Here is a 14,374-nt window from a genome sequence, read left to right as displayed (position 1 = left end):
TAAACTCACGTTTTCCTTGGATAGTTATCAATGAACATCACAAAATATGATGCATCTCCAAGTATAATTTATGCATGATCATTTGTACATTTATTCAATCATCATCCTTCAGTTCTATGCTATACTTGACATGTTCATATCATGGACATATTATCAATCATAACAACTTCTTATGGAAACTTTCCTATAACCCACTTTTCCCGCCAATGTGCACACCGACAATTCTTTTCCCACTAGTAATGCTTAGGTAACTTGACTATATTTCCCGTCGGTCGTCACCGACTATTATTTCCTATCGACTGAGGCCGACTATATTTTATCGCCAAACACCTTTTATTAAGCATGCTAACTTATGTAGTCCGAGTATAATCTCAGTTGCCATAGAAATTTCACAAATAATATCATGACAAACAACATAACATCATAAGCATGCATTTTGCACTTACATATGCATTTATCCACATATCAATGCATAAAACTAAGTAAACACTCACCACAAGAAAGTTTTTCCACTAAAATCACCTTGAGAATACCTTATTGAGAATTCCTCCATACCAATGGAAATTTCTCAATTAATACTTGTTATATCAATAAATAATGTCAAAATAGCCAAAATACCATTATATAATGAAAATATCAGCTTACCCTACTCCATTTTAGCCAAAATCCCAAAATTAGCCTTTTTAGAGGTTATTTGGATTGTGGTAGGCAGTTGGGCGTTTGGCAGTAGGAAGGGTGGGTGTGTTGTGCCGCATAAGGGCTGACGCGTTGGGCATGCGTTGCATGGTGGCCTATTGCACTGGGCGTGATGTGTCGCATGAGGGGGGGTAGTTGCATTGGGCTAGCGCGCGGGATGCGTCGAGCGAGGCACGCGAACGGATGCAGCGTGCATCCAGGCTGACTCAATGCCTCACCAACGCAACCTTTGTTTCTTTTGATCTTCAATTAACTTGGCAACCTAATAATTCAAACGTACCACTCTAAATGTGCTCTCAACACAAGATTTTTGGTGATGGTATGAATAAATCCATCTCGCTCAACCCCTCTATTTATAGCCATTCCAAACTCACCTCCATGTGACAACTCAACTCCCATTTGTCTCACTTTGGAGCTGCCAACACTTAGCCTATCCAGCCTAGCCTTGAGTTGTTCTCATCTCAGCTTGCTAGCCAAAATTCCCTTTTTCGCATGAAATCTCCTTCACCCACCTCCGACTTAGGGTGATAAGACTTCTATTGCATGAAATCTCCTTTGTCCACCTTCTATTAGAACTTTGTGTGATCCTCCTTTTGCCACCTAAATTACTTAAACACTTAAAACATATTTCTCTACTTGAATTTTTTAAGACTTATGCTCGTATAACTATTGGCATCTTTCCTTGGAGTTTTTTCATCAATTAGCCTTATCGTTTATCCTTAACACATAACAACTTACCCTTTCTTCATCAAAGTCCCATTTAGCCATCGCATGAGTCAGCCATCACCAACACATACGGTGTCTGCTCACCCTTGACGCATGGCATACTAGGTATGCTTGCTCGGCCTACTAAGCATGGACGCACGGTACTGACCATCGACGCATGGGTGTGCTGCCTAGGGCTTGTGCACTTGGTCACATAGGCGCTTCGGTCTAAGTGCGCTCGGTCACATAGGCATGTCTCGCCGCATGGGCGAGCGCTTGGCATAAGGCATCGACGCATGGTTGCTCGGTAGACTCGGCAGCGCTGGACGCATAAGATGGGCATCTGGCTTGCCCGTTCGATGCATAGGTAGGGTGTTCGGCATACATGCTCGAGCATGGCCTTTGCACCTAGCATGCTCACTCGACGCATGCCTCCAACGGATGCCCTGCTTGTGTCCGCATGCCCTTGCGTTTGTTGTATGCAAGCCCTTGGGCATTTTTCAAGTCTTCTTCCTTCCATCCTCCATGCACTGTTACGTTCAACATATTTAATCCTCCCATATGCGTTTGGTCTTTTGGTCACCTTTTTGGATAATTTAGTATTAATGTTTTCCAGTCTTTGCCCCAATATCCTTACTTAGGATTTTTCTTCTCTATTTAACCTCCCACTTTAGATTTAGTGTTAGGGTCTTACACTCTTTATATCAGAAAGATGATTTATCTTGGATAATATCTTCAAACCCTTGCTAATGTATTTGAGTCTTTTATGCCATAGGTCAAATCTCGCTTCATCATCACTATATTTATATCACAATCAGTAATCTTAGCCTCCATATAATACATTGAAGAATATTTCTCTCTCTTAGAACCATATATCCTTTAGTAAGCTTTCATTTGCCATTATAGAAGGTAATGTAGAAAGCTTCTTCATCAAGCTTACTTGTAGAAATTAAATTCATATGAATATCAAGAATATGTTTCACATTCTCCAGAATCAACTTAGAAGCATTCTTGTTCTACAAGTGTACATCTCTGATGCCAAGTGTTTCTTATTGATCCATCATTATCCATCCTAACACTATCAAAATCACAAAGTATATAGGATGCAAAGAAATCTCTCTTTGATGTTACATGAACTAAAGCGCCACTGTCAATCACCCAAGCACTCTGTTGTGTAGCAAGATTTATAACATCACCGTCGAATAAAAATGTAAAATTCATTGGTGGCTACAGTGATTGTGTCTACATCATTGTTATCATCATGCTTCTTTTCTTTACTGTCATCATTTTTATTTTTCTTTTTAAATTTTCGACAATGCTTCTTTATATGGCATTTCGCACAATAGTAATAACACTCAGCATTTGCAAACCGATAACTCTTACTTTTACTTTTGTCTTTACCTATCGGACCTTTTCTCTTACTCCTCTCCTTTTTTCAGTAATTTCTTACGGTAAAAGATCTCACTTGAAGTGGCAACCCATTACCCACTGTATTTAATTATAGGTAGCTCCAAAAGAAATCTCCACCATCTAGATTGAAGATCCTCGTGTCAAGAGCACGTTGTCAAAATTTCAACTCGATCATACCACAAATTGACCCCAAATGGCAGAAAAACATTGTTGTTTGGAATAAAGTTTTCTTCAATTTTCTCCTGTCCGTTTTTGAAGTCTCTCAATCTATGCTGGCTATTTAAGGTTTTAAAATTAAAACCTAATTTTGGCCATATGAGCCTTTAATTGGCCTTTACCACTAAGTGAAATAACCCATCAATTCTCAACGTCCTATAATTGATAACTCTCCATACCTATTGGATATCAAATAAACACAGCGGGAATAGTTGGATTGGTGAGAAGGCAAAGTGGAGGTAAAATGTACATAACTAAAGGACCTTATCATAGAGTAATTAGTTGGTTCGCCAAAATGTCAAACATATAGAGTCTGCCAATGTAAAATAGAAAACAATGTATAGTTAATTAAGAATGCAAAATAGTGAGAACACAATTACTCCCGAACATAATGGAAACTCAAGACTAAAAAATACAAGGATCAGACAACATTCAACGAATGTTGATGCTTCTGTTCAACAATCATATTTTGCTCAAGATGGAAAATACATGAGAATTAATGTATAACACCTTTGGAGTTGAAAGAATTCGCGAAGGCTAACTTGGGAGTATTGCGATCTAAACTGCTTGATATGCACAAACTTATTATCAAGGTAAAAATCAAGAAGCAATAAGTATGACTTCGCTATCAACTTTAATCATAAAAATCCAAATAGAACATGAAACGTCATCCACAATAGTAAAAAAATAAAAATATCGATATCATACTTGAGAAGTAAATTGAAATGACACCAAATGTCACAATGTATTAGTTCAAAGACACGGGAAGCAATTTTATTCATGGACAAAAGGAAAATATGCTTTTGGTTAGCAAAAGGACAAACAATAGAAGAACAAGAAGGCACCATGAAGCTAATAGCGCTTATCCATAATATGGCCTTGAATATTGATCAAAAGTGTGAAAACAAGCCAATAATGCCGTTCATTTTGAGAGTTAGAAGATTGAGATTTTGAATTAAAGACAGAGTGATTCGAACCACAGACTGCATCGTCACTAGCATGTCCATATGGCAGTTGAGCCATACTCATTTCGGCAAGGAGTTAATAAGACATAGATTAATTATTTTAATTGTGGAGCCCACGAACTACTTGGGACAAACAAGAAGTCACGTACCTCCTACTCCTTCGACCAAACATGTTCTCAAAGTCTTAAATTAGTTTCTAAATAGTACATCTCTAAGAAACATTGGTTGCTAGTTGATAAAAATGTTTTATACTTGGGAATCAATGAGAGCCGATTAGTATCAAACAACAAAGGACCAAATAGTATTCACAAGTTAATCCTCAATGACCAAACATAGAGCAAGTAAACCTAAATCCAATTCTCAAAGACAAAAAAAAGCCTTCACAAATGAGAAACTAAATTCAAATATCAATGATTATTTCATCTTATGTTTTGCAAAATTTACTTTTGAGTTTGGAGTGTCAACCTCAAAGCAATGTTATTGTTTAGGAACCTAAGCAAATGAATCCAATTGTTGGCGCACTACCTTCTTTTGAACGTATGCATAATCAAGTTGTGGCTGTTGCACCTCAAATTCCTAATAATGGGAAGTGGGCTCTTGGATTACAGGTTTGTCTTCCGCAACTTAATATTTTATATTGTAATGTTTCTAAATTAAAATAAAAATTATCTATATCATAAGTGATTCAAAGGTGTGTTTAATTTAACTATGAATTTTGAGTGTTTAATAATTAATCAATCCTTAATTTATATAATTCTTAAAATTTCTTCAAAAGTCATCTACTTCATCTTTACCATCTTGTCGTGCTTACCATCGCCTTCATCGGTCAATTCTAGCCACCACTTTCGATAACTATCGCCGACAACCTCTAGCTACCAAATCAAACTTATCTAGAAAAAAAACTTATCTAGAAAAAAACTATCATGACTAAAATGACCCAATTTTGTTGTGTGTTATTTGATAGGCTAAAGCACATCCACGTGATATAATGATGAAAGTGCTTAAAGTGTTGCAAGAATTGAATGTGTGTTGGAAGAAGATTGGTGAATACAACATGAAATGTAAGCTAACATCTGATACTATAACACATCACCAAGACATGCCTAATCATTCAATCATGTTGAAGGTCAATCATGTCACTATATTCCAAAATGTGGTCAAGTTTGAAGTTCAGGTATATGCCCTAATTTCACATCCTCATTTGAATTCGTCATTTATGTGAAATGGTCTTCTTATATATCATTTTGATTTTTTTTTTTAACTTTTTTATTTGAGTTGTTTTCAAATATTAGAAAATAAATCAAAATATTGATAAATATAGTAAAATTTTACTGTCGGTCTACGATAGATCACAATAGATCGGAATAGACTACTATTTGTGTTAAACAGAAGTAAAATAAACTTAATTCGATTACAAATTTTGTAACAAACCCAACTACCTTTAAATACTCTACATAACTAATTTTTTAATGAGAGAGAGCAATTGTAATTGAGTGATTACACTATCTTGAAGCAATCTTGAATAAAGAAAACTCCGTCAGCTTCTCCGTGGACGTAGGCCTCCCTTGGCCGAACCACGTAAACGATCGTATTCATCATCTTCTTTTTATCGTCTTCCTCTTTATATAGCCCCCTGACCCAAACAATCGTGTAGCTTTAGCAAACAATCGTTTAGCTTTTACCCAACGATCGTTTACTTCTGCAAGCCTCATCGTGTAGACGACCATCGTTTAGACAACCTTCAGTAAAGCTTTACCATCTAGACGACTCCTGCCTTATCGTGTAGTCGACCCTTGCTTTACCTCCATCACCTAGACGATCGAAGACTCCTCACCCCTGCAAATTCTAGCAGCCTCCCGACATTTCTCTCTTTTCGTTTCTCTCGATTCTTTCTCAGCGAAAGGAAAAGAAAAGATAAGTCAGTCCAAGGGTTTTTTCAGCAGAGGTTTGTGATTCTAATCACAGCCATTGAAGTGTAAGACCGAGATCATACGTCACCCGGTTTGTACATCCTGCTCACGACCTAACATTTGTGTGAAGCATCGAGGGGTATTCGATATTCGTGTAAGGGCCTTCGTTCACTCTCGACCCGAAAAGACTTTGCAAATCCGTCTTATGTTCTGTCTACTTCCGCATTTCAAGCCCAACAAGTGGTATTAGAGCCTGCAAGAATGCTTCAAGATTAGTCAAGATTCAAAGAAGCAATAATCTTGAAGTCTTTCAGTCGAACTTTCAATTTAGAAATTGCAATATCAAGGTACGACATCGAGAAATTTGATGAAAAATGCGACTTTAGTCTGTGGAAGGCCAAAATAAAGGCTATCTTAGGACAGTAGAGGGCACACAAGGCCTTAGATGATCCGGCAAAGCTGCCAAGTACAGTGATAGAAGAAGAAAAAGAATATATGGAGCTTACTATTAATAGAACACTCGTTTTAAACTTGTCTGATAATGTCCTACGACAAGTAATCGATCAGGAGACAACCTACAAAATGGAACAAATTAAATGAGCTTTATGAGACAAGGAATCTGCCTAATAAACTTTTCCTAAGGGAAAGGTTCTTTACATTTAAGATGAATGCATCGAAGTCATTAATAGAGAACTTAGATGATTTCAAGAGAATTACAACTGAGTTTAAGACTCAAGGAGAAGAAATCGGGGCAGACAATGAAGCATTTGTGCTTCTTAACTCATTGCTAGAATCCTACAGAGAAGTGAAGACAGCCCTGAAGTATGGGAGAGATTCCATTACTACTAATATCATTATTTCTGCTCTTAAAATCAGAGAAATGGAACTCATTACACGCAAAGAAGAAAAATCTAATGCATAAGGCTTGTTTGTTAAAGGGGAGTCAAAACAGAATAACAAGGAGAAAGGCAAACAAAGCTCAAATGATGAAGGAGGAAAAGAGAAGTTCAAGATCAGTTGCAAATATTGTAAAAAGCTTGGACATTTGATCAAAGACTGCAGAACGCTCAAGTGGAAAAATGAGCAGAAAAATAAACAATCTCGGCCATAACCCAAAGTCCAACCAAACCAGTCAGGTGAAGCCTCAGTTTGTGAAGATTCTTAATTTTATTCTTATGCTTTGGCTACATCTAATTGTTGGGCAGAAGAAGCAAATAAGAACATACATTGGGTTCTAGATTCAAGGTGTTCATTTCACATGACACCTCACAAAGGCTGGTTCAGTACCTACAGAGAATTGGATGGAGGTTCAGTCTACATGAGAAACAATAACTCATGCCCAGTGGTCGGGATTGGTTCAGTCTCATTGAAGTTAGAAGATGGAACAGTCAAGCTCTTAAGAAATGTCAGACATGTGCCTAAGCTGAAGAGAAATCTAATTTCACTAGGCGTGCTTGACTCTATTGGCTGTGAATACCGAGGCAAGGAAGGATACTGTGAAGTGTTGAAGAATAGTAAGCCTATCCTTAGAGGGGTGAAGATAAATGGAGTGTATGTAGTGCAAGGTGTTCATCAAGTACACTTAGCCTTGTTTATGACTTATAATCAGCCTACTGAAGGAGACCTATGACACAAAAGACTCTCACATCAGTGCCAAAGGTCTATAAGCTCTAGCCAACCAAGGTATTCTACCTAAGGGAGTATATTAGAGTTTATCCTTTTGTGAACATTTTGTAATAGGGAAGGTTACTAGGCAGAGCTTTGTGAAGGCACAGCACACAACCAAGGCCATCCTAGACTATGTGCATTAAGACCTATGGGGTCTTTCACCTTATCAATCATTGAGTGGTGCCAAGTATTTCCTTATATTTTTTTATGATTACTCAAGAAAGAGTTGGATCTATTTCCTTAAATCTAAGGATTTAGTGTTTGAAAAGTTTAAAGAATGTAAAGTGATGGTTAAGAAAATGTCTAACTATCATATTAAATGTCTTAGAATAGATAATGGGCTTGAATATTGTGCAGAAGAGTTCAATGTTTATTGCAGACAGTAAGGCATATTAAGACACAAGACAGTTAGGCATACACCCCAGCAAAATGGGGTAGCAGAAAGGTTAAACAGAACAATAATGGAGAAGGTCAGAAGCTTACTATCTGATGCTATACTACCTGAGAAGTTTTGGGCAGAGGCAGCTTCATATACAGTCTATACACTGAATAGATGCCCTCATGCATCTCTTAACCTTCTAACTCTTGAAGAAAGATGAACCAAGCAGTCTTCTAACCTGAATAACCTGAGGGTATTTGGCTGCACTGGCTATGTTCATCAGAGTAAAGGGAAGGTTGATGCCAGAGCTGTGAAGTATATGTTTTTGGGCTTCACAGAAGGTGTTAAGGGGTTTAGAATGTGGCACCCTATTGAGAAAAGATGCATAACTAGTAGAGATGTGATTTTCAGGGAAGAAGAAATGTATATGCAGAAAACTATTCCAAATGTTTCAGTACCTCAAGCGAAGAGTGATACAATTGAGGTGGAGCAAGTTCTAGTTCCTACTTCTGATCCTTCAAGCTCTGAATCACACTTTGATCAACTACCTCATCAAGAAGAAGAAGTAGAAGATGCTATTATTGATACTGAATAAGAAGAATCAAAATTGAGAAGTTACTGCCTAGCTAGAGATAGGCAGAGAAGAAACATTGTCCCACCATCAAGGTATGAAGACTACTTAGCTTTGAATACTACTGATTTGTCTAATGATGCAAAACCCTCAACCTTTGAGGAAGCAGTCAGTTGTTCTAAGGCTAAGATGTGGACAGAATCTATGAATGAAGAGATTGATTCAGTGGTGAGAAATAATACATGGGAGTTAACATCCTTGCCAAAAGGATGCAAACCAATTGTATCAAAATAGGTGTACAAGCTAAAGGAAGGGTTCTCTAACGATCAATGACCTAGATTTAAAGATAGATTGGTTGCTAAGGGCTTTACACAGAGGCTAGGTGTTGATTTTAATGAAATTTTTTCTCCAGTGGTTAAACAGAGATCTATCAGATTACTATTGTCGATTGTGGCTCAAAACAACCTAGAGCTGGAGCAACAAGATGTCAAAACAACTTTTCTACATGGCTTCCTAGAGGAAGTTATATACATGAGCCAACCAAAGGGATATGAGGTCAAAGAGAGGGAAGATTGTGTGTGCCTACTAAAAAAATCTATCTACGGCCTCAAACAGCCCCCAAGATGCTGGAATAAATGGTTTAGCGAATTTGTTCAGAAGAATGGTTTCTACAGAAGCTCCTATCACAATTGTGTTTATATAAATACAGAGTCCTATACTCATCCTATCTACTTGCTTTTATATATGGATGATATGCTTCTAGCAAGAGCAACAATGAAAGAGCTGAACAAAGTAAAAGATCTACTAAAATCAGAGTTCAAAATGAAAGACATGGGAAATGTAAGAAGAATACTTGGTATTGACATTATTAGAAACAGAAATACAAGTATTCTAAGCATTGATCAGTCACAATGCTGCAGTAAATTGTTGAAAATGTATCCGATGACAACAGCAAAAGCAGTGACTACTCCAATAGCCAACCATTTCAAACTTTCAGCAGAGAATTCACCTAAAGATTCAGACATTGAGCATCAGCAAATTATGTCAACAATTCCTTATTCCCAAGCTGTGGGAAGTTTAATGTATTTAATGGTGTCCACAAGACTTAACATAGCCTATGCTACTAGCCTAGTGAGTAGATACATGGCTAATCCAGGTAAGAGGCACTGGGAGACTACAAAGTGGATTATGAGGTACCTAAATGGTACTACTAATGCTAAACTAAAGTACCAATAGCTATCAGATAGTGAACCAGAGCTGGTTGGTTATATAGACTCAGATTATGTAGGAGATCTCGACAAAAGGAGGTCATTATCGGGGTATATCTTCCTATTTGGAAGATGTGTCCTAAGCTGGAAGGCTACCTTACAATCAGTAGTAGCTCTTTCTACTATTGAAGCAGAGTTCATAGCATTATCAGAACCAGTGAAGGAAGGCTTATGGCTAAAGGGTCTCTTAAGTGATTTCGGAATTAAACAAGACACAGTGAAGATCTTTTGTGATAATCATAGTACAATTCATTTGTTAAAGCATCCACGGTACCATAACAGAACAAAACATATTGATGTGAAATATCATTTCATACGACAGAAGATAGAAGCTAAGCAGATTGAAGTTCTGAAAGTTCATACCTCAGAAATGCCTCCGACATGTTGAGAAAAACAGTCACTCAGCTCAAGCTCCAGAAGTGCCTTGATATAATAGGGTTTGAGCTGAGAGAAAAAGGTTAAAGCAGAGAGACAGTCAGATCAGAGAAGCTGAAGTTCATTTCAAGGTGGAGATTGTTAAACAGAAGTGAAATAAACTTCATTCGATTACAGGTTTTGTTACAAACCTAGCTACCTTTAAATACTCTACATAACTAATTTTGTAATGAGAGAGAGAGAGCAATTGTAATTGAGTGATTACACTATCTTGAAGCAATCTTGAATAAAGAAAACTCCATTAGCTTCTCTGTGGACGTAGGCCTCCCTTGGCTGAACCACGTAAACGATCATGTTCATCTTCTTCTTCTTATCGTCTTCCTCTTTCGTATACCGTCCTGACCCAAACGATCGTTTAGCTTTTACCCAACGATCGTTTACTTCTACAAGCCTCATCGTGTAGACGACCATCGTTTAGACGACCCTCGTCTAGATGACCTTCAGTAAAGCTTCATCGTCTAGACGACTCCTGCCTTATCATCTAGTGGACCTCTGCTTTACCTCCATCGCCTAGACGATCGAAGACTCCTCACCCCTGCGAATTCCGGCAGCCTCTCGGCGTTCCTCTCTTTTGATTTCTCTCGATTCTTTCTCTGCGAAAGGAAAAGAAAAGATAAGTCAGTCCAAGGGTTTTTCCAGCAGAAGTTTGTGATTCTAATCTCAGCCATTGAAGTGTAAGGCCGAGATCGTACATTACCTGGTTTGTACATCCTGCTCACGACCTAGCTTTTGTGTGAAGCATCGAGGGGTATTCGATAGTCGTGTAAGGGCCTTCGTTCACTCTCGACCCGAAAGTCTTTTCAAATCCATCTTGCGTTCTGCCTGCTTCTGCATTTCAAGCCCAACAATTTGTTTCTATCTATGTCATGATAGATACAAATAGTAGTCTATCGTAATCTATCTTAGATTGATTGTGATATTATGTTATTATTTGTAAATATTTTTAATAATTTTATCATTTAAAATAATTTTTCTTTTTATTTTATATTTTTCTACTTGTCATGATAGGGTTCAAGTAGGTAACAATAAGTAAACAGGCAAATACAAAAAATATTGTTTGCTTCTTTTAAACTTTCTCTATTTTGTATTACATGGCAATACATTTCTTGACATCTTATGGCAGTTTTCGGCTGTCAAATAAAATTTAATCATGACATTTTTCAATTGTCATAATAAATTATTTTATCCCAAGTAAACATTGGCAATGTAAATAAGTAATAATAAGATATACATATACACACAAAATAGTTCTACAAACAACTTTCCAAAATAAAAGTAATAGTTGAAGATTTGAATTTAGATATCCAACATGATAATCATTTTATTTTTTGTTTTTAGATTTTTAAATTAAATATATTTTTTCCTTTCTTATAATGATTCGTAACTTTCTTAATTAAAATGATTGAATTCTTAGTCAAATTTAAAAAACAAAAACAAAATTTCTATAAAAAATTTCTTAATTCAAATTTACTAGCTACTTTTTTTAGTTTTCAAAATTTGTATTGGTTTTTTAAACAATTGGTAAAAAGTATATAATAAAAGAAAAATTTTAAGGTGGAAATAGTATCTATATGTGTAATTTTCTAAAACAAAAACCAAAAACCAAATTGTTTACCAGATGGGACGTTAGTTTCTAACTTTTTTTGTTTTTGTAAACATTTTTTCTACCTCTAAAATTTTTTTATTTATATCTATTTCTTATCAATATCTCCAAAAATCCAAGTCAAAGTTTGAAAATTAAAAAAAAAGAAAAAAGTCTTTGAAAACTTGTTTTTGTTTTTAAAATTTGGTTAAGAATTCAACTATTATACATAAGAAATATGCAAATCATGGTAAGAAATTTAGAGAAAATATATTTAATTTTTAGAAATAAAAAAAAAATGAAATAGTTATTAAACGGAGTGGAGTAATCATCCATACGATGAATTTGACAAAAAAAAATGTTTAAATTTTTGTGTACAACATCAAAAAACATGATGCTAAAGACATATATATAAAATTTCTATTTTCTTTTTTGCTTTTGTTACTGCACAGCTATATAAAGTACAAGAGGAAAGGTATCTACTTGATCTGCAAAGGATTCAAGGCCCTCAGTTTTTGTTCTTGAACCTTTGTGCCACTTTCATATCCCAACTTCGAGTCGTTTAAAGTATGAAAATGCTTCGTTACAAAGTAAAACGCAACAATATAGACTAAGGGCATCTTTGACAATGTTATGTACTTGAGGCATCTACAACAATATTATACCATATTACGTCGTGATGTGTTTACTTTTTTTTGCCCCTTTGAGCTCAATTATGCATCTAGACCTAAATTCAAAGTTATAGAAAATTATGTATGAATATACTTTTATTGGAGATAAATTTGTGTGTTTTGCCTAATTTATTGTGTGATTTAATTTTTAATTGGATTTAGTGACAATTATTGCACCAGTTGGGCAGGAAACAATCTCACCTGAATTCATGTGCCTTAAATGGTGAATTTATTGAATAAATTTAACATTAGTGGAGTACTAACCTCATTAATTCTGACAATGCAGAAGTTGGTCTAAAGGTTTTAGGAACCAGCAAGAGTCATCTCTTCCCTCTCATATTAGGATGATTTAGGTCACCCCACTTCATGTAAGATTGATCTAGAGCTATTATTGGATAGTATTTGCAATGAAACTAGGTCAATTCTAAATTTTGCAGTTTGTAATCCATAACATATTATTTATTAATAAAATAAAAAGTTATTTTATTTATGTCTTATACTTACTTAACTCAATCTAATAAACTAAAATATGAGGTTATTAAATACAACTTGAACAGTATGTGGTTTACATACAGTTTGATCGTGTTCATGTAACAACCTAAAAGGTCTATAGTATATGGATAAGGATTGGATACCTTATCCTAGTAATATTATGGATACGATCCACTTTGTAATTGTTACAAATGTTGTAAGTATTACAAATGATTTGATTCAAGTCAATCATGTATAGATATGTGACTGAGGGTATCTTATACAAAGAGTTTGTATAAGATCGAACTGCGAAATAGTTCATCTTTCTTTGTAAAACCATTGACTAAAAAGATTAATATTTTATAAGATGACCATATGTAATTTGATCTCAATTCTGTATGAGTTATGGACTCCTGACTATGAGGACTTGTCCTTTGATTTGTATGGCTGAGAGTGGCTTGTGTCACTGGCTCAATAAGCTTACTATTTTTTGGACAGTGGGGAGTTGGGAACATAGCTTCACAAGATGAAATTCGCTCCTTCCCCAACTTTAGGGTAAAATAGATGAGTTGTTCCCTTAAATACTGAATCCAAGTCTTAAACAATGGCCCCCTCCCTCTCATTGGCTTGGTAGGGATTTTGTTTATAGTTAGACTATAAACAGGTTGTTCATTAGAGGATCAATGAGACTTAAGGAGAAATAGGTAATTACAAGGGTAAAATAGTAATTTGACCTGGCTATAATTACGAACGACTCGTGAAGGATCGACTTGCTTGTAATGGTTATATCCATTGACACATAAATATATCTACAATGTGAAGAGTGCAACTGTGGATCTTTAGTGGAATGACCCATAGTTAATGAATGTTGGTTAGTTTAATTAGAGATTTTTAATTAATTAATCTCAAATCATTGGAGATTCTAACCTGTAGTTCCATTAGGTCCTTCTGCTAACTCACTAATGGGTAAATACGAAGACATATAGTTTTTGAAGAATTTGAATTGTTCAAATTTTATTAGGGATGTAAATTAATTGTATAAGATATGATTAATATAATGTTAGTACAAATATTATAATATAAAGTTAATTTTGAATAGATTAAAAAATTAATTTTCGTAAGATGAGAGAACTAATATTTGAATGAGATTCAAATATTGTAATATGAATAGATTCATATTAAAACTATAGGTGAAAATTTAATATGTATTAGATTGATATTAAAATTGTAGGTTATAAGAGAGATGTATTTCCATCTACTTAAATATATGTTTAAGATTAATTAATTAATTTAGTTTAATTTCATTCAGATTAATTAATTAATTAATTAATTTAATCTTATTTTATTTTATTTTATTAAATCAAATGTTACCACCCTACAGTTATAGTAGGGGAGTGGATGGAGATTGAGGGGAATTAACTTCCTTC

General features: G+C 35.3%; 1 protein-coding gene across 2 annotated transcripts in view; it reads left to right on the top strand.

The window, feature by feature from the left end:
• LOC120081788 (SNF1-related protein kinase catalytic subunit alpha KIN10-like) overlaps positions 1-12,604 on the top strand; it is a 95,967-nt gene extending 83,363 nt beyond the window's left edge. For both annotated transcript variants that reach the window (XM_039036950.2, XM_039036949.2), the window contains exons 9-11: positions 4,481-4,600; positions 4,957-5,166; positions 12,258-12,604. In XM_039036950.2, the coding sequence (XP_038892878.1) occupies positions 4,481-4,600; positions 4,957-5,166; positions 12,258-12,371 (444 nt within the window). In that variant the 3' untranslated portion in view covers positions 12,372-12,604. The remainder of the gene's footprint in view (positions 1-4,480; positions 4,601-4,956; positions 5,167-12,257) is intronic.
• Positions 12,605-14,374: the final 1,770 nt, after the last annotated feature.

This window comes from Benincasa hispida, chromosome 7 (assembly GCF_027475165.1).
Source record: "Benincasa hispida cultivar pf3 chromosome 7, pf3_genome.v1.1, whole genome shotgun sequence".
NCBI classification, from domain to species: domain Eukaryota; kingdom Viridiplantae; phylum Streptophyta; class Magnoliopsida; order Cucurbitales; family Cucurbitaceae; genus Benincasa; species Benincasa hispida.
Note: the sequence above shows the minus strand (reverse complement) of the source record. Positions and strands in the feature narration are given on the sequence as shown.